Source organism: Panthera leo, chromosome E1, assembly GCF_018350215.1.
Source record: "Panthera leo isolate Ple1 chromosome E1, P.leo_Ple1_pat1.1, whole genome shotgun sequence".
In the NCBI taxonomy this organism is placed as follows: Eukaryota; Metazoa; Chordata; class Mammalia; order Carnivora; family Felidae; genus Panthera; species Panthera leo.
In genome coordinates this window covers 23,357,406-23,378,689 of record NC_056692.1, presented here as the reverse complement: position 1 = coordinate 23,378,689, position 21,284 = coordinate 23,357,406, and the positions used below count along the sequence as shown (strand labels likewise).

General features: G+C 48.5%; 1 protein-coding gene across 5 annotated transcripts in view; it reads right to left on the bottom strand.

The window, feature by feature from the left end:
- Positions 1-2,418: 2,418 nt before the first annotated feature.
- HNF1B (HNF1 homeobox B) overlaps positions 2,419-21,284 on the bottom strand; it is a 53,412-nt gene continuing 34,546 nt past the window's right edge. For 2 of the 5 annotated variants that reach the window (XM_042916060.1, XM_042916062.1), the window contains exons 6-9: positions 18,283-18,418; positions 14,050-14,244; positions 11,280-11,398; positions 2,419-3,354 (exon numbers count right to left, since the gene is read on the bottom strand). In XM_042916060.1, coding sequence (XP_042771994.1) covers positions 3,334-3,354; positions 11,280-11,398; positions 14,050-14,244; positions 18,283-18,418 — 471 coding nt within the window. In that variant the 3' untranslated portion in view covers positions 2,419-3,333. The remainder of the gene's footprint in view (positions 3,355-11,279; positions 11,399-14,049; positions 14,245-18,282; positions 18,419-21,284) is intronic. The other 3 variants (XM_042916061.1, XM_042916063.1, XM_042916064.1) reach the window with 2 other exon arrangements.

Genomic DNA, 21,284 nt, shown 5'->3' with positions numbered 1-21,284 from the left:
ATATGTTTGAAGTATTATAACATGGATATGTCATATATCACTGCATGGGCCCCTATCAGCAATCTCACATTCCAGAGCAGATTTTGACGGTGTTTGTTTGAGTTAATTCCTAATTCGAAGGGAACACATCAGCCCTGATTTTCCTTGGGAAGAAGTTTGCTCCTGCTTCTTCCTGACCCACACCATTGCTTGCTCTGGGCACTCCTCTGGCATGCCCCCCACCGACCCTTAGGACCACTACCAGCTGTAGTCTCAGCCTCCTGGCTCTCATACTTCCTGCAATGGTCACCACATTTCACCTCCTTCTTTCCCTTTAGGAGACAAAGACTCTTCGGTCAGGCCTTTCTCCTTTCCTCAGATGCCCCCTCCCTGACTCATCCTTGGTCCCTGGCTGGATTTTCCATACACCATAGAAATGAAGAAAACCACTTTACCAGCTGTTTTATCAAGCATCAGATTTGTGGTGAGGTTATCTGGAAATAGCAACAAAGCCTGGAAGACCATGCAAGATGTCACCGTGGGATGAGAGAGTACTGATAACACAACATACCAGCTACACTTCCAAGTGTCTCAACTCATTCACTCCTCAAACAACCTTATACAGGAGGTACTATTATCATTACTCAATTTAATGGAGGACACAGAGGATGGGGTTAAGTGCTGGAGTTGGAGATTCTAATCAGGGCATTATGGCTCCCAAATGAATACCAAAGACCTGCCTCCAGCCGTGGGCCAAGAGCTCAGATTCCCTGGGTGTCTACATTGTGTTCTTATCCCCCTGAATCTAGCGGCTAACCCCCCAGTTATCTCTGCCTTAGTTGGGGGAAGAGTCCACTGTTTGGCATGGAAAAGGTTAATGCATTTGAAGGCAGGTCTTCATTACTGATTTCATTTCCATGAGTGTTAAAATGAAATCTGCTTCCCCAGAGCTTTTCCCAGAAAATGACAGTAGGTCATGGGAAAACAGAGCCATCTGTCTGTCAGTCTGGGCTCCAGGTGTAAAGAGAGGCCCTGGAAATGTCAGTCCATATAGCTCTGGGGGAAGAATGAGAGTTTTTAGTTACAGGTAAATCTTCAGAGGGGGTAATTCCACCTGAACCCTACATGGTGGCCTCCTTGTCCCTTGTAGAGCCAGTATAGAAGGTCCCTGCTTGATGCAGAAGGGAGGTGCTAACCTTGCCAGGGTTGTCTTCTACATGTCTTGGTTTATATAGGGTTTGGTTAGGAAAAGTCCCTAGAACCTTCCCCAGCCTACCTATCCTCACTCCCCTCAGCCTCCAGTTCTGCCCACATGACTGCTTGGATGAAAAGACCTTCTGCATTCTCGGGGCTATTGCAATAATGCAAGATCTAAAATGTACCCAATTAAGATACTTGTTCCAGAAACAACGTGAGTCCAGATATGGGGTTCCAACTGAGGCTCGGGCTTGAGGCCTGTATTCCCTTCCTCATCCTGGAACTCACAGGAGCTACCCAATAGGACATCTCAACTAGTGACAGGGGATCTTGGCCTCTCTTGACACGTGGTGCTTGGCAGTGGCCCCAGCTCCTCTCAACCGAACTAGGAATGTTCTCTTGACCACTTCAGCTCACGTGACATCGTCCAGGGGAGCCGGGAACCAAAGGAGGTCGGCATTTCCTTATCTACCCATCCCTGTCCTGGGCACATAGTAGGATACGTACTCAGTAAATCTGCCCAGATCACCGCGAAGTGCGTCTTCCACTGCACCTATTGCCTGCGACCTGCTCAGTACAATTCCCTTGTTCACACCGCTCCTGGCAAATGCTCTGACTTGAAGCAAGAAACCACATGCTGGTAGGTCTCTGCTGTACAAGAGGAGATGGCAAAGAAGACAGGTACATCCTCTTTCCTGAAGTCAGCACTGGATTGTTTGCGGCAATGTCCTTGCTGGTGGAGTGTCCAGGCCTTTGGCTTTTATTCGTCAGCATCCTGGCCGGAGGGGCAAAGCTGGACAGGAGGTGGCAACCACAAGAGTTTCCCATTCTCCTAGTGACTAACAGCTCCATAGAAGGAAGACTGGGATTAATGCTTGAAACGAGGCCAAGAAAGTTACCCACAGGGTTTCCATTCTTTCCGCTTTTAATCTGTCCCTATGACCAAGAGTCACCAAGAGCTGGCTCTATTCCTTTGTTCCTATGAGTTGCAGGGAAGACAAAGGTGTGGGCTCCCACTGTGGCCAGATCCCCTGGTGGTGGGGGTGGGGGGTTGTGGAGTCTGGCGAGGGGAATTAACTCTTCTTACCTTAGCAGTACAGCTGGTGTGAAGACACTAGGACGTGTAGCCATGAATCCAATGGACTAAGTGGAAAACTCCAAGGAGAACAGGAACCAGGGGCTCTTGGTGGAACCGGGGCAGGGGAAATGTCAGAGACAGAAATATGAGACTCTGGGCGGTGATAAAATAAATCGTTTTAATGGGAGGCTTTCCGAAAGGGTAACTTTTTCTTGTGCTATGAAGCAGCCAGTTTCCTTGCCTTGGGGGTTTCTTGGGTGGTGTCCTGACTGAACCCCTAGCCCCACCGGGAGCTGGATGTTAGTCTGACACTATGTTTAGCCCCTCCAGGATCCAGAGGTGTGTCTTAACATCAGGAGATTGGAGTCAGCTGGCAGTCAGTCCCAAACGTACAGTCCCTGTGTGTGTCCAGGCCTGAGGGAAAGGGGCAGAGGCTTCACTTCCGACTCAGGATATGTCTCCGTGGGGGGAGAAAAAAGGGGGCAAATCACTTTGAAAATTCAACTCTGACCTTTACAAAGAAAACTAATAGACACTTTAGTATTATATACAGGGTAGGGGCGAAAGGGAGTGGAGGGGAAATTGCACTTAATTACAGTAGGTTATAGTTTACACCCATTGGACAAATTTGCTTCTTCAAAAGAAATCTCGAGATCAGCTGGGAGGGGTTGGGGGAGGGGGGTCTGCAGATATTTACAGTGTGTTTGGCTCAGTTCAACAGCACGTGTCCTCCTCCTGTCAGTAACAGATTCAAGTTTTCACATCAGTTTGTTCGATGAAGGAGCATAATGCAGGCACGACAGCGTTCTCTCTTCCTCTTCTGCGGTTTCTTGTCTCCCGCCTGTGGGCGGGATGGGAGTACTTGACGTCTTGGGAGAGGCATGGCAACAATACTGCATAGAAGGGAAGGGCTGCACCTCGGAGCGGCTGTCTGAAGCGTCAGCAAGATGTCAGGTAAGCAGAGACCTCTCGAAGGTGCTTGTCAGGTCACTGGGCTTTTCTGTGACAGCTGCCCGGAGGGTGATGGTGTGGAAAATAGGGTCCTTGTTGCTGTGCACAAAGCAAGTGATGTGTGGTCATCACCAGGCTTGGAGAGGGCACTGCAGAGAGAGCAGAGAGAGCTCAGCTGTGTGCAGTTAGCAGGGACAATGGCCCTTGGTTTGTCTTCTCCAGGGGAGCTGAGACCCAAGTCAGCCGGCAAAGGGCCAAGGACCTAGTGCCTGCTCGATGCCACAGTGTTGGTCCTGAAGCACACTCCCTTTAGGAACACTTGGGAGCCAGATCTTCTGGCCACTCCAGAAGAGAGAAGTGAATTGCTGGGGACCTTAAATTAATCATAACTCACTGACCTTTATTCTGGAGTCAAGCTCCTCTTTCTTTGAGAGTGGGTTTTTATTTTAATGTTTATTTGTTTTTGAGAGGGGGGAGGGGCAGAGAGAGAGGGAGACACAGAATCTGAGCAGGCTCCAGGCTGTGAGCTGTCAGTACAAAGCCCGACGTGGGGCTCGAAGTCACAAACCGCAAGATCATGACCTGAGCCGAAGCTGGAAGCTTCTACCCAGGTGCCCTGAGAGTGGGTTTTACGATGTGCTCGGTGTGGGTGCAATGGCATCTGGACAGGAGCTTTTTGCCTCTCATGGAAGTCAGGGTTCTGTTCCTAAGACCTCTAAGGGCTGGGGTCCCCTAGACCATTGATCCCCAAACTTCAATGGACCTAAGAATACCAGACATCCCGTGAAAATGTGTATTCTGATGGAGTGGGCTTGTGGTGGACCTAAGAACCTGCATTTCTAATCAGTTCCCAGATTGTGCCAATGCTGCCGATCTACTTGAGCACATGAGAAAATGGCCACTTGCTCAAACGACCCATCAGGGAAGGAGTATGGGAAAGTGCTCTCTGTAGGCTTGCTCCTAATAGGACAAGAAACCTGGGCTGAAGGCCTCTGATGCCCAGATGAGGGCAGGAGACCCCAGAACAGATGGAGAAACCCCCTGAGAGGAGTTACCCCTTCCAGAGCCCTCGGCCTCATTCATTTCAACCGTCATGGCACACCATTCCCGTCCTTTTCCCTCCAGGGAGGCCCTTTTTGCTTCCCTCTGTCTCTTCTTTCCCTTTCACTTGTTTGGGCATCTAAGGGGAAAGTTCTGCCTTTTGAGTTAATGGCTCTTTCTCTAAAGACTCTTCCCTAAACACTTAGGAGCACACATAAGTGTGCGTGCGCACACACACCCACACGCACAGCCCCCCCCTACCGTTACTACGAAAGGCCTATTATCCCATTATCATCTCATAAATCAGTGCTCCCAGCCATAATCCTGTATGAGGTTGCCATTATGCCCATTTTACAGATTAGGAAGACGAGTTCAAACAAAATGAATTGTCCAGGGTTTTAGAACTAGGACAGCATAGAGACAGAAATTCAAACTGGTTCTGGGTACCCTCCTGGCACATGTTCTTTCTATTATGCTCTGAGGTTAAGAGTCTTCTACTGGCTTTGTGTTCTTGGTCAAGGTATTCTCTTTGTGCCTCAGTTTTTTCATCTGTAAAATGGAAGTTGTAGAGGGATCGGGTGAGCCGATGCATGGGAAGTGTTCAGAATTAACACTGGGCTACACAGGGCGCCCTAGTCCATGCTGCCCTCGAGCCCTCTTCAGAATGCGACTGAGCTGTACATTCATTTGAAGGGACCGGTTCTGACCCTTTTAAATTCTTGAGGCCCTTGTCAGGGTCCTCTGATACCCTTTGCCTCCTCTTCCTCCCGTCGCCCGCCCCCACTTTTGAGTCTCTTTACTTCCCACTATCAGCCCTTTTCCAATTTTCAGATTTCAGGGAAGGAGAGAGAAAATGGCTTGTGACCTTGCAGGTTTCAATAGAAGAGCAAACAAGAAGGGCAGATAAGGAGACGCCAGCGAGATTCTATGACCTGTCATTAGGGATGGGCTTCCCAGCTATCAAATGTTTGCTCACATAATAAAATGGTGGCAGAGCCCTAAATGTTGTCAAAGGAACTAGAGTTATTTGTCCCCTTCAGAGTCTAAACACAAACAGCTGATAAGGGGTGCGCTGTGGTCCCTCAGAACCAAGGCCTGGCACACACAGCCCCTCGGGGGCCTTGCCCAGAGGATCTGAGGGAACCTCCCTCTGAAGGGGGTGGTAGCTGTGGTGATTACGTATGGTAAGAGCTAACATTTATCGAGGTCCCACTGTGTACCAGGCACTGTGCTAAGGAAGGACTTTACTCACATCATTGTATTGGATTCACACATCAACCCTTTGAAGCAGGTAATTATATTCATTCATTTAATACATTTTTGAAGGCTGTCTATATACTTAGCACTTTTTTAGGCACAGGGGATGCAGCCACAAATAAGACCCTGTCCATACCCTCACAGAGTTTATATTCTAGAGAGAGATCTGAACAATAAAGTGAATGAATATATATGTATGTGTACACACATGTCTACATATATTGTACATATGTACACAAAATACAATTTCAGATGGAGATGAATGCTCTGTAGAAATATAAGCATGATGACAGGTTAGGGTGATTTGAAGGCAAAGGGAATAAATTATAGAGAGGAATCAGGAGGGGCCTCCTGGAGGTGGTGACATTTGAGCTGAATGAAATGAGGGAGCAAGCATGAAAAGATGTGCATTATGGAATTTGGGGGGCAGAAGAGACCACAAATGCAGAAGTCCTGAAGCGAGATCACTTCAATTCTGGTTCAGCTGAAGCCGGGTGAAAGAGGGAGGAGAGGAAGGAAGTGAGAAGGGCAGGGCCGGCAGGGGGCTGATTACACGGCAGGAGGCCTTGGAAGCCTCCATTTCAGCTTGGCTGCAATGGAACACTATTGGAGAGTTTTGACACGGGTGGGGGTGACATGATTGGTTTCCCCTCTCAAGAGATCATTCTGGCTGCTGCGTAGTGAACAGACAGTAACCACCATCGTGGGGCAGGAGTGGACGTAGGAGTGGGAAGCTGGGGCCAGTGAAGAGCATCAGTGAGAGCAGGGGCTGGACTGGTGGGGAGTGAGAAGTGCTCAGATGTGGGATGCAGAGCTTATCCATGGACTGGTTGTAGGGCGCGCAGAGAAGAATCAAGGAGACTCCCAGGTACCTCACCTGAATAACTGGTTACCATTTCTGGAAACGGAGAAGCCCCAGGACGAAGCAGTGCGAGTAGGGAGAAATGGGCAAAATGAAGAGTTCCTATTTTGGTGAGGCTTATCAGATACACCGGGCATTTGCATGTACATGCCCGAGCTGCACCGGCTTTGTGAATAGGCCACTCAAGGGAGAGGTCTGTACTGGAGACAGAAGTACACGATTCATCAGTGTGTATGCTTGATCCAGAGCCATGGGATTGGGGATCACCCAGGAGTGAACACAAAAGAGAATGAGTGATAGGGCCCTCCAACAACTAAATGTTGGGGAAACAAGCTGCCAGCTATGGAAATGAGGAGTGCCACAGTGGGGGAGAACCAGGAATGGGTATCGTTCCAGAAACCAAGTGAAAAAAGGAGGGAGGATCAGCTGTGTCAGAGGTGGAGGTCGGAAAGTCCCCATTGGGTTTGACAATATGGCGGTACTTGTGAGCTAGACCGGAGAGGTTCTAATGCGGTGTCAGGACAAATGCCCATCAGGAATAGCCCTAAGACAGAATTGGGGGTGAGGAAGTAGAGACCGTGAGTACAGATAACTTCCTGCTGTTATTAAGTTAGATTAATTATGGCTCCATTAATTAGAAGTAATGATTATACTTCAAGGAAATTGAGGCCTAGAAAGATTATAAATAACTTGCCCAGGGTCTCACAACAGAAAAGTCTATGCTCTTAAACACAAGGAAGGTTATTTCCTTCTACCTTCTGAGTGTGGTCACAGGGAGGCCACGGAGAAATAAATGCTACTTACAGTCTTCCTTCCTCAGGGTTGCCAGCAGGGGAGGCCAAGTTCACCCCAGCCGCCATGGGCTGGGTGTTCTAGGCCAAGCACCAAGCTAGGTATTTTACAAGATTTATAGCATTCAGTCTTTTTAATGACCGCCCAGAAGAGGAATCATTATTTTCATGTTACAAATGAGGAAACCGAAGCTCAGAGAGGCTAGGACTTTTGCCTGAGGTCACCCGGGTAGAAGGTGGTAGAATCTTGGGCCTGGGTCTGCCTAACTCCCAAGTCAGTGCTCTTAATCATCACACCATACTGGCTGACCACCAGCAGAGATGGTTGGAAGCTGTGGAATAGTTGCCAGGGATTTATGGCAAGGCTGTCCACCTCCCTGTCAGCACCCCTGACTGGTGGCTGCTCTAGGGGCCCTCTCCTGACCTCTCTATAAACTAGGAAGTGGAGCTGTAGGCACAGAGGTTGTGGAAACAGGATTCGGCTCTCAGCCTGCCCACACTTGTTCTAACCAAGGTCGGTGCTTGCTGCGGTCTGGTTTCCAGACTGGCGGGGCATTGTTTTGCAGGAGCTCAGGCACAGACCCACTCGTATGGTAACTCGCCAGCACCCAAGGTTGAGGAGGAGGGGGAGGCATAAGCTCTGGAAAGGACGGAGGGCAGGAGCTGCAGGTGAGACAGTCCCACCCTGAGATTCCTGAAATGTGATCCACAAGGCCCTGGGGCACGTCTGTCCTGACAATGGAAAATACTGGGATCAGATACCAGTTCAAATCCTGGTTTTAGCCTTCTACCTACATAACCTTGGGTCATTTTTATGAGTGCTTAAAAATGGATATTAGAAGGAGAGCATTGCCTAATGGATTTGGAGTGAGAAGACCAGTAGTCTGGAAGTTGAGTTCCAGGTTCATCATCTGTGTGAATTTGGCCAGATCCCACCTCCGAAGCTCAGTGTTTTGCTCTGTAAGTCGGCCTCGCAGAATGGGTGGGGAAGGTTGGCCACGAAAGGTAAGAATGGAAAAGCACCCGGAGTGCTGCTATGGAAATGGGAGGCACTCAAAAAATGTTAGTTCTGAATTCATTCATTCATTCACTCACTCACTCACTCACTCACTCATATTTACTGAATGTCTACTATAGCCCAGGCATTTGGCTAAGCACAAAGGCAGTCCCTGCTCTATTTGCTTTTATCCTGGGAGTGAACCTCCTTTGACCCCATGTAGTTCAGTGAGTTACATTTTGAAGAAGTCGATAGAAAGTATCTCCTAAAGGATCACAGGTGGCAAGGAGAAACAGGGGGTTAGCACTCTGAGTACTTGACCATGTACCAGACACTGTCTCCTACACTTTGAAGATCCTGTGGTGGGGGGTGGGTAGGATTTTCTCCACGAGAGACGCAGAAGTGGTCTCGCAGGGTGAATCAACTGCCCAAGGTCACATGGCGAGTAGGGAAGGAACCAGGATTAATGCAAGGCTGCTGGGCTTTCCTAGAACTCTGGGGTGCTTCTACAGTAGCACTGCCCAGGTTGTGTCCCTCTGCCCGGAGCTTCTGTGCACACTAATGGCCCCATTCGAGGCACACAGCAGCATGTGAAAGATTCGGAGAAGCCCCGCCTTGTGGTGTCTAACTTTAACCCAGCCGTTCACCCAATACTTATAATCAAGGGATCTTCCCCTCCTCACACCATGTGCCCCCAACTCCCAGCAATGGTCTTAAAACTCCTTTTGGAAAATAATACTTTAAAACAAAGAGAAAGCAGAATTGCCACCGGAACTCATTTCTGACCCTTTGCCTTGGGAACAGAGTTAGTGCAAATTTTCTTCACCTTGGTTCTTTCTGCTGTCAGGAGGCAGCACCTGTACCCTCACTTGACTTTGTTCTGCCCTTCCCCCCGCTTCCTCTTCTTCAGTTTGTAGGAAGGAAGTTTCCTGATTGGAACACCTATGTGGGCTAGATTTTACCCTTGTTCCTGACCGTTAACTCCACAACAGCAGCAAATACCATGGGTATTTTAGAGATGGATATTGGAAGATAAATATCGTTTAGGTGGAAGGAGTCTAGGATTTAGAGCCAAAGCCCAGAGTCTAAAGGTCCAGCTCTAGAAGTGATCACCTGTTGGACCTTGGGAAGGTCACTCTCCACCTCTGAGCCTCAGTTCATTCCTTTGTACTAAGGAAGTTTCAGTAAAAAGAAATGATGAGATCCTGTTCATGAGAAGTGTAAACATAAAATGCTATGTGAATAGTTTTATCCCAAGTGTAATCATCCTTCTTATCATCCCAGAAATGAGTCTACTACCAGACTCCTGGAATATCCAGGGACTTAGGGACAACTTCACGGTGGTTCTAGAGGGCTGTTCATGCAGCTTCAAGGTTGGCTGGCCACTCTGTCCAGTGGAGGGGAGACGCCATTTGGGGGCCAGATGCTCAGAGAGCATCTCCAAGTATTTTGATTAAGAGACAATTTCCTGAATTCAGAGGGCCTGTTTCAACAAGCAAGCATCAAAGTCAACTTGGGGAAGACAGGAATAATTAATCACAGCCCTGTCTAGGGCTGACCAAGCGGCAGATGGATTGATAAACCTTTCAAAGGGGAAGGTATTCCCAAGCAGGGCTGCTGCGCCTGGCTGCCCCCCTGATTGAGATCTGTGAGCACAGATAAATGTTTTCCCTGCTCACTACAAAGAGTGGGAAATCACACGGGAGTCGAAGGGCAGGGCAACAGGGGGTGTCCTTTCATCTTCCATTGGGTGAGAGAAGAGTGGCAGAGCCGGTCCCACACAACGCTCCCTCTCTCCCCAACTCCAGAGCCCAGCTACCTAGGCTGTGTGTGTGTGTGTGTGTGTGTGTGTGTGTGTGTGCGCACGTGCGCACGTGCACGCATTTCATGAACGCACATGCACACACCCAGGACATGCCAGGCCCTTAATCTACATGACCTCATTGAATCTCCAGAATAAGGAGATGTTACAACTCTCATTTTAAAGCTGAAGAAACAAGGGCTCAGAGAGGTCAAGGTAACCAAACAAGTGGCAAACCAGGAACAGAAGCTACTGCTCCACAACACTGCAGGACCAGGAGATGTGGGCAAAGGGAAAAACAGAGAACCTGAGCCCATGAAAGAACTTGCTCGGCAGCATGTGGCAGTGGAGGAGGTGTGATTCACAGGGCTCAGGTGGATAAAAGACCATCAACAAGACCAAACCCTGCTGAGAGCCACTGACATGAAGTTCAAGGTTGTTGCCTACTTATCTAGTAATCAATAAAGGCCAAACAGTTCCCACACTGCACAGATCCCAGCTCCTAAAAGGTCCTATTGTATTATTCTGGAATTGTCATGCATGCTCAGACATCTTGTCCTATTTCCTAACTCTCGGTGTCCCGTGACAGTCCAGCTGTCCAAGCGGCAATGATGAGCCGCACCTTTGGTTGTCTTTGCTACTTCGTCAACCCTGCGTGGAGGTGGGAACCAGCCATCCACTGAAAGAGTGACTAACCCTCTGGATTTCCCACTTTTCATGCACCAGGAAGTCAATTCCAAGCTTCTTGACAGCAGACCAAGTAAATGCAGGTCCCCTCTAAGGCCAGGTTGTCTACTGGGGCATCTCCATGGGTTGGTTGAATTGGGTCATTCTCTGGAGCTTACAGCGTTCTGGGTCCAGCATGGGTCTTGGACTGGGGGAATTGGCCTCAGGACCCTGACTGCTTACTCCCTTTTTCCATTGATTAACTTGTGGAAAATCCTCAAAGGGGTCCCTCTTGCAAAGCATGAAACTCTTTAGAGGGTGTGACTTTCCTGAGTCTCCCTTGGAAACACCTTTTCTATGGCTCACTGATTAATCTCCTGGGGAATACTCAGTCTCACTACCTGAAGGCTCTGTGTCACCCAGTCTCCAGTGATTTATCAAGCTGTAGTCATTTTTTGCTCTTGTTGGCAAAGCTAGGGGAGCAGTCAGTCCCTTTAGGCTGTGGCCCATCTTCTTTGCCCTGTGACCTCAGGGATTCCTCTAGCAAGTAACCAGGAGCCTGGGAAGGACCAGGCTTACAGCTCAGTCCACATGCACCACGCTCTCTGCACGTCAGTAGCCCCAGCCATTGCCCTCTCCTGACTTCCTGCCGGCATTACCTGTTTACTGGAAGACATGTTGGTAAGCGTACTGATGCTGCTTGTATCCGTGACCACCATCGCAGACGGAAACCGGGATGTGTGCGAATACTGGGGGGGTTCCTGCTTGTGTGTGTACACTGGAGAGACAGAGTGAAGACAGAGTCAAGCTGAGATCACACAAGCACATGTACAGCTACAGATACCCCATCCCATCCCATCACTCCTGTGTCCCCAGGCAGACGGAAGGGCAGTGGTGGTGGCGGCGATGTTTTGGAAGGCAGTGTGATGGGGTGAAAACACTAGCCATGTGTTTAAATCCCCGCTCAATTACTTAACCTCAATTTCCTCATCTGTAAAATAGGAATGTAGGGTTAGAAAACATCATGTGGAAAGTACTTTGTACCAAAGAGCTTTGCACAGTGTCTTTCATGTAGTAGTGGACAGCACTTCTGTTCTCCTGACTTTCAAGTGTTTATTTATTTTTGAGACAGAGCGAGACAGAGCATGAACGGGGGAGGGGCAGAGAGAGAGGGAGACACAGAATCTGAAGCAGGCTCCAGGCTCTGAGCTGTCAGCACAGAGCCCGACACGGGGCCCGAACTCACGGACCGTGAGATCATGACCCGAGCCGAAGTCGGACACCCAACCGACGGAGCCACCCAGGCGCCCCGTGTTCTCCTGACTTTCAATAAAATGTTAGGTGCCCAGACATCAACAAGTGGCCCCCTCAGGCATATGTGACGCATCAGAGATTTTAAGACAAAAAAAAAAAAAAAAGTTCTAAGCAGTTAGCAAACATAAACGAGCTGGCCAGCGCATGCTTGTTGTATCTGCCATGACTCAAGCACCTGGCCTCATGCAAGCAATTATAAATGAATTAACAATGATAATTAGACATGGATATAGTTAATTGTATAATCAACAATTATACAATTATAAATAATTATATAAATCTGGGTTGTTCCAGACTGCACTAAAATGACATCGTATGTCACATCATGCCATCGCAGAAATAGGAAGGATGACGAAGGGAGACAAGATTCAAATAAAACCTCCAGGAGCATGTGACTCGGTTTTTAGCTTTAACAGTACTTGTTCACCAAGTCTAGAACCTTTTGAGTTCTGTAACTGACCATTAGATTCATATAAACTCCAGGTCACATGACCTAACAGAAGCATGTGGCTGTTGGGCCATGAGGGAGGGAGCAGTTTATTCTCTACCAAAGCATCCTCTAGTAGGGAATGGGGTAAATGTCACCACTTGCCAGCCCAGCTTGTCCTTCCTGTGGAGGGAGGCCAGTTATTTCCTGGTCCGGGGGCCCCTAGCTGGGCCTTGGTGGTCCACAGGTCACTGGTGACCAGTGTCTGGCTGTCCCACCTAGGCCTGGCCACTGAGGAATCCTGCCCAGGTGAGGGGGCAGGGACAATTGGGGGCATATTGCCAGGCCCTGAAAAGACAGAAAGTGGGGTATGACATATGGTCCCAGACTCTGCTACAGGCTATGCAGATTTTTTTTTAAAGCCACAAAAAAAAAAAAAAAAAAAATGTGATTGGAATGTGAGATGGTGCATAGAAACAAGCTCCACAGGCCTGAGGCGGGGACAGAGCCTGAGGATAGAAGGCCGAACTTGGTTGCTCTTCCTTAGACCCATGGTTCCGATTGAGGCAGCTGGGGAGAAACAAAACTCCCCTTCCCCATTCCTGCCTCCTCTTATTAAAAACTCCCTTAATAAACAATGACTTGCATTTCTTTCACTCTTATGCTCACCAAACACGGTTCATACCAAGTCTTACTTCATCTCCATTATCACTCTACATTATTATTTCCATTTTACAGATGAGGAAAATTGAGGCCCAGAGAGTGGCTAAGTAACTTACCAATGGCTACACAACTGGTAAGTCTCAGGACCAGGATTTAAGTCTAGGTGTGTCTGACTCCAAGAGATGATCACTCTATTACAGAGACTTCTCTGGTGTTCCTGTGGGATGGTGCCTGCCATGATTTCTCCCCAGACTTGTAGGCCAGGGGCTGTATCCTGACATGGCCAGAGGGCTGGGGGCCTGGGGCTCAGGGTGGAGGGCAGAGATCTAGTGGCTGGCTGTGGGTGGGAAATAAGTGGCTGAAAGACAGGACTGAGAGTAGGTATAGAAATAGGATATGAGAACTGGCGGGGGAGGGGGGATGGGGGAGGGGAGAAGTGCTAATATTCCTTATCCAGGATGGCATGCAGATGGCATTTTCCACCTGTGCTCATGATTCTCAATTCGAGATGTTCGGGGTGTGTAAATTGGAGAGCACGGGGATTCTAGAAGATTCTTCAATTTCAGGGAGGGCACATGGGATGCAAATTGCATTCCCACTCTTGCCATCTGGTAATGGCTGCTCAGACTTTCAGATTGAAAAGGCTAAGTTGAGGCTCATCAGGAAAAGGTACTGTGACTGATCGGTGATATCTTCCATGGGTACCAAAGTGGGCAACGGTGGCATGTGTCCCACACATGTGTTACACCCTGCTTTCTTTCTCCAACTCCACTTGTGTAAAGTGGGCCCTCAACTGTCCTCTTCAAACCTGCCCACCCCCCAGGAATTGGGCAGGGGGCATCTAGGAAAGGCACAGACCACAGGAAGGTCATGCTGAGACACTGTCTGGGTTGATAACAGGTAGAGAAAAGTGACCAAATCAGTATACTTCCAAGCAAGTACAGATCCAGAGAGGGCAGAGGTGGGTTGCGTAGGGCCCTTGCTGGTACCTCCGCCCCACCCCCCCAACCCGCCTGCATCCTTACTGTGGGAGTTCTGTAGCTGAGTCACGGCCGCCATGAAGGGCTGCTGAGTCATGTGGCTGCCGGGGCTTTGCTGCATGAGGGGCTGCTGGTGAGGGCTGTGTAGCTGCTGGGAGAACTGGACAGGCTGCAGGGCGGCCAGGCTGCCAGCCACACTGTTGATGACAGGGACGCTCTGTGCTTGGGAGGTGTTGAGGCCTGTGGGAGCAAGAAGGAAAGATCAGAGGTGGCTTCCGGGAAGGGGAGGGTTGAGTGCATGGATGAGGTCACCCACCGAGCCCCTGCTGTGAGCCAGGCAAGGCTGAGCTTTGCTTGAGAGATTGCACAGGAAACGACTTTCTAGATCCGTTATACAGACAAAGAAACTGAGGCTTGGAGAGATCGACCTGCTGACATTCCACAGTGAGTTGTAGATGGAAATGGGCTTACACAGATCTGAGGTGTGAGAGTCTCCCAAAGTCACCCAGCACCTCCCAAACTTGAGGTTGCCAGGGCCCTGGGAAAGCTGCCTCTACTTGCCCACTCCCTCCAGGCCCGACTCCCTGAGAGGGCTGCCCGGTGCCCTCAGGGCACTTAAAGGAGGCAGATTAGTGCCCAGGCCTGTCTGTCCAGCAGAGGGCAGGAGTGATCAGGAACTCACATTTCGACAAAACAACAAAACCACCTCCACAGTCCTAGGAGTACGAAGCCAGAACACCCTCATTTAGTGGACTTGTGCAAAGACCCCGACAGAGGTCAGGTGCTCATTCTCTTGCCGATAGCAGAGAGCAGGAAAAACAGCAGACCTCAGCCAGTTCTATGAAGTGGACGTAACTCATCCAGTGGCACGGGGTTTGTGGCATCCAGAGGTCCAGGTACTGGGAGGAGGTACGACTCACTTACTGAGTCGTAAGTGAAAGGTTGACAGTTTACAGTGGTTCTTGCCATCTTTCTGTTCTGGGGGTGGGAGGCTTCTGTGGTACTGCTCCATGCCTGTGTCCTGAAGCCTCTTCAGAACCAGGGCCGGCACTACAGAGACTGGGTCCCTGGTCCCACATCTCTGGGCAGGAGTGTGGGGGAGACAGCTGAGGCAGAGTATGAGTAGGGATGAGGGGATCAGGGGCAAGACACCCTGACCTCTTTCCTGGGGCTGTCAATGTTCCTTTGACCGTGCTTTCTGTGAAATGGGGGGCAGGATGGGAGGGAAGAAGAAAATCCAGAAAAAGGTGTCTAGGCAAGTGTAGAAGGGACAACTCGAGAGCCTTTCCTGAAACAGAGAGGGTTCCAGAAGTGGGTTTGTGGGAAGTCCTCCAGGGAGATAGCACAAAGACCTCAGCTGCTGCTTACTCAGGGCTTTAGCTGATACTGTTATCAGAACCCTAAAAGGCAAGGCTCCTGAGCGGAAGTGAAGGAAGAAGCCCCCTCCTGGCTTCCCTGGGTGGGGATGGGGCCGGGTCCTCTGATCGCCCTCAGACCAGCACTATCTCCCATTCCCCAGGGGCTCACCTGATACCCTGACATCCTGTTTCCCTCTCCTGCCTTCCACTGTGGTCTCAGTCTCCTGGGAGGCCCCAGATGCTTGCTGTTCCCCCGGGGAGCCCATTACAGCTGCTCTTTTGGGAAATCCCTGCCCAGAAAAGCAAATTACCCTGCCTAGAGTGGATGACATTTGAGGGCACAGTTCTGAAACCTGCCTGTGCTTTAGAGTCATCTGGGGGAGCTCTTTAAGAAATACACATTCCTCCGCCCCACCCAAGACTTAATGAGTCAGAACCTTCCGAGGTGAGGCCCAGGAATCTTATTTTCAACACCGTCTGTGATGCTGCTGTGCCTCAATTCCAGGATCCAGAGCCACTGATGTCATCCTAGCTCCCGCGAAGTGTGACTCGTGGCCTTTTCCCCTGCTTTCTGCGCACTGGTTCCTGCCCAAGAAGCATGTTGTGCAGCCCAGGGGATGAAGAGAGTGTGAGGAGTCGGCAGTGCTGGGGCCTTTGCTATCACTTCTCCATGGGCCTCTGTGGTCCCCAGGCAGGACCCACACACTCAACCCAACAGTTGGCCACATGAAGGTGCCTGCAGTAATTATTCATCCTGACACTCTGTAGGGTAGGACCATGTGTCTCAGCTGGGTTTTCTGTTGACGCTCACCATTGTTCATGCTCCCTCCACTCCAAGCACACGCACGCACGCACACGCACACCCTTCCAAGGGCCACCTACACTCTGGTGCTGCCCACCTGCAGTAGATTAGGACTACAGTGAGAAGGTAGACAAGTGTGGGTGAGGAGATTAGGAGGAACGAGATTGAAAAATATGGGATAGCTCCAGGAAAAATTTTAGTTCAGATAGTGCCTAAGAAAATATGTAATTGTGGGGGCGCATGGGTGGTTCAGTTGGTTGAGCGTCCGTCTGACTTAGCTCAGGTCATGATCTCACACTCCGTGAGTTCAAGCCCTGCATCGGGCTCTGTGCTGGCAGCTCAGAGCCTGGAGCCTGCTTCGGATTCTGTGTCTCCCCCTCTCTCTGCCCCTCCCCTGCTCATGCTCTGTCTCTCTCTGTCTCAAAGATAAATAAAAACATTAAAAAAAAAATTAAAAAAAAAAAAGAAAATATGTAATTGTGTAGCTGTCGGCCAAAGCTTGATGTGGGAAGAAAAGAGGCAAGTGGGATGGTTCATGTATCATTTTGGTCGTGGAAATAAAGAGGTGGCATATCTTACTCATGGGTCTTTTACTCAAATCTTCTAGAAGGCGAGCAAGCTGGGTTTAGATATCCTATCTCATTCTCAAACCCTGGTGTTAGTCTGGTTACCATATTCCTGTGAAAAGGCAGTAAGTTCAAAATAAATTTTTATTTGGTAAGCCCTCTAAATGCTTCTCTACTCCCATTTCTCTCTGCAAAGAAATGCAGGGTGCAACCATTTCTTTAAAAAAAAATTTTTTTTAAGGTTTAATTTTCAGAGGCAGAGAGAGACAGAGTGGGCGGGGGGTGGGGGAGGGCAGAGAGAGACACAGAATCCGAAGCAGGCTCCAGGCTCTGAGCTGTCAGCACAGAGTCCGATGTGGGGCTCGAACGCACAGACCGTGACATCATGACCTGAGCTGAAGTCGGACGCTCACCTACTGAGCCACCCAGGCGCCCCTGGGTACATCCATTTCTGAGCAGTTGAGGATACAGTGAGAGCCACACATACTCAGGAAAGCTGTGCCTCCCGTAGGCCCAGCCCTGTTTTGCCCTCAAAGAACACATAAGCCGTCTCCTCAGAAGGGATGAGTTGCTACTTTGCTGGGGCTGATTTAGAGAGAGAGAAGAGAGAAACAGGAAAAGGTGATAAAATACAGAGGAGTCGGTGCAGCCACAAGGGCAGAGGAACAATGTCAGTTAAAACAAAGATGAGCAATGCGCCTTCCTTCGATCCCTCCTGAGACTTCTTGGGAGCGCTTCCCAGGGTCACAGTGGTGACTTGGCCTTAGCTGTCACGACTGAGCTGAGAACACACTGAACACTCATCCACATTAGGATTCTGAGAGAGCCATCCACAGACATGGCCCCAGTCAGCCTTCCCATGCCCTGAACTGGCCCATCTGTGAGGATGTGGAATGAGGGCCTCCTAGACCTGGGAGGACCTGATCCATTCACCAGTCTCCAGCCATGTTTCTCCTTAAAGACTCGGAGATGCTCCGCCAGTTTCCCTCAGAGCTCCCTCTCACTGGACTTGCACCACTGGGCAAACAGGCGTCCCATGACCACATGAAATTCCCTGTTTAGAAGGAAGCCCATTGTTGTTCCATCTTTGCCAACACAAAGAAACATCAGCATAACTTTGTGGAAAATCCACCGTAAACTTAGTGGTCGAAATGAACACTAGACAAAAGTATAAGCTATGATATTATACATACTCACGCCTTATAGATTGGCAAGCATGTTTCTACACACTATTATTTAATCACCTCAGCAACCCATTTTACAGATGAGGAAACAGAACCTCATTAAGGTTAATGATTTGCCCCAGGATGCACAGCTGGTGAGTTGTGCCCAAGATTCACCTTGATTCTGTTATTTTCTCTTTCCTTAGGCTAAACAATCCAAATACGGTTGAGGAGAGAGAAAAGGAACTAAACAAGTGGAATCAAATCGTACAAGTGGTGGGTGAGTTTGAAGGGGGTCTGCTAGGAACTGTTTTGAAACTCAGGTTGACTTACTTCCCACACTTCTCCTTACCTACCCCCGAAGTTTTCTGACCAAGAACAGAACTTACTTTGTGCAATGGCCATGACTCCAGAGAGGGGGGTCATGATGAGGTTTTGAGATTGTTGGGGATTATGGTGGGACAGGCTGTGGATATTCGTCAAGGTGCTGACGGGGGGCAGACCACCTCCTGAGACTGAGATCTGCTGGAGAGAAAAAACAAAAACACCATGAGTGGAGCTGGGATTGCAAAAAGCAGTGTCCAAATTGACATAACTCAGGGCACCTAGGGGCTCAGTCGGTTAAGCGACTGACTTTGGCTCAGGTCATGATCTCGCGGTCTGTGGGTTTGAGCCCCGCATTGGGTTCTGTGCTGACAGAAAAAAAAATTTTTTTTTTAATGACATGACTGAGCAATTCCTTGGCACAGCTCATTCATTCATTCATTCATTCAGTAAAAATTATTAAGCATACACTGAGGCACATTTCTAGATGCTGGAGATAGAGAAGTAAAATACCCAATAATCCCTTCCCTATGGTGCTTCCAGTGGTTGACTATCTTTTTTTCTTTTAAGTAAAAAATATTTTTAACATTTATTTATTTTTGAGAGACAGAGTGCAAGCAGGGGAACGACAGAGAGAGGAGACACAGAATACGAAGCAGGCTCCAGGCTCTGAGCTGCCAGCCCAATGTGGGGCTCGAATCCACAACCCATGAGATCATGACCTGAGCCAAAGTTGGAGGCTCAACTGATTGAGCCACCCAGGTGCCCCTCATTGGTTGACTATCTCTGAGTTCCTAGCCTGCCTTAGACATTCTTCTGCCCATGGGGTATTAGAGGACTGTCACTTGCTTAATTTGGAAGTATCCTCTGTTCTGCTCTGTACCTTGTATATTATTGGTGCTAAAGACACGTGGCTGCTAAAAATAATAACTGAAGAAATGCTCTGGGAGAGCAGACTGGGGACCAGGCAGAAGTGCAAGAAAGCTTTCACGGACTACAGGCTCCATTAAGTACCACTTGTACATTAACTTACAAACTTCATGATAGTTCCATAAGGCAGATACTTCTGCCATCCCTGTTTCCCTGATGAAAAAAACCAAGGGTCAGAGTAGATATGTATAATGCCTAAGATCCAATAACCTAGTAAATGGTATATCTGGTATTCAAACACAGGTCTGTCTGCCTCTAGAATTTGAGTTCTTTTAGAGAACTTCTTTTAGAGAGAAACTTTCCCCACCCCTGCAATTATTATCAAGGGTTGCAGGGGGATCAGACATCATTGGGCTTCTCTACCTTTTCCAAATCTCCACTATCCATTAAAAGATTTTTATTTTTTATTTTTTGGTCAAGGAACTGATGTTGTAATGAGAAAGCTACTAAACAATAAGCCCTCGGCCCCAGGTGCCCCCATTCTGTTTCACCATTATATTTTAGTGATAGGTTAGTAAGAGAAAGCTACTGATTTTCACGTGTTTACTTCATACATCCTTTTGGGGGGGGGGGATCGAATCCTTTTTATTCCTAATAGTGTCTTTTCCTTATTGATTTTCTTCATTTCTCCAAACGTATAATGACATCACAAGCACATGTGCTGATAGGGTCTCTTCCTTGCTAGTACTCATATGTGTACATGTCTATTGCATTGGTTAGAACTTTCTAAATAGTATCAAACAGTAACAGCTGTAATAGATGTGCTTGCTTTGATTCTGATGTTTTCAGAAATGCTTCCAGTGTTTCCCCATTAATTATAAGGAGCTATCACTTTCACACACACCCACACCCACTTTTGGTGATGAAGCATTTTAATACTTACAGTTTTAAAATAATTTCTAAAATTATTAAGAAAGGGTGTCTCAGGCCACCTAGCTGGCTCTGTTGGTGGAGCACATGACTCTTGATCTCGGGGTTGTAAGTTCAAGCCCCACGTTGGGTGTAGAGATTACTTAAAAATAAAATCAGGAAGGAAGGAAGAAAAGGAGGGAGGGAGGGAGGGAGGAAGGAAGGAAGGAAGGAAGGGAGTGAGGAAGGAAGGAAGGAAAGAAGGGAGGGAGGGAGAAAGGAGGAAGAAAAGAAAGAAGGAAGGAAGGAAAATAGAGGTCTCCCATCATTGTGAACTGCTCCAGACATTCTTGATGGTATCAGGACCACTGGGAAACGTTTTAGGGTTAGGATACAAACATTCAGTGTCTGAGTAACTCAGTTGCCCTTCCTCCCAGAGCTTGTCAAATTATAGGTCACACACCAGCACCCAGGTAAGACACTATCTCCCACCTTGACCTGGTCAGCCACAGAGCTTCCAAGGTTAATTTGAAAAAGAAAGAAAGAAAAAAACCAAACAGGGTTGTTTGTGTTTTTAAAATGGGCATCGAGAAAGGAGTTGGGGGGGTCACGTGACCAAGAAGGAATTCCGACCACATCAAACAAGAGAGAACCAGCCTGTTTGCTGGACTTGTTTTTCAAAATGTCAGAGTCATTAAAAAAAAAAAATCAGTAACCTGCCTTCGGACTTCCTTTGGGTAATGTAGTCCTTTGGAGAAAGTCAATGAAGTGACGGTAATCTCTCCTGTTTCAATGTTTGATTTTAATGGTGAAAGACAAACGCAGATGCCGACGATAAAAACAACTTAAATGTGCATGGCTTCAGAGTCTGTAATGTGCTTCCACTGACTGTCCTCAATAGGTATCGACACAGCTAGGGAGGGCATTATTATCACTGCCCCCGTGTTACAGATTAAGAGTCTGATCCCCCGAAGAGTTGCAAGACTAACACTAGGTCCCTTGACTAGTGAGTGAGGAAGCCAGAATTCAAACTCAGTTTTACTAGAGTTCAAATACTTACTGTTTGGGGGTAACCTTGGTCAAGTGCCTTCCCACTAAAATGCAACCATTCTTTTCTATTTGTCACCAAGACTGAAGGAAGCCCGGGGCTGCCAAGGACGCAGCTGGGTTTGAATTACATGAATGCTGCCATTTGCAGAACTTTCACCTATATTAAGTGCTTTACTGCCTACAGCCTAAGAGGTTAGGGTTATTGCCCCTACATTGTGGACAAGGAAACTGAAGCTGA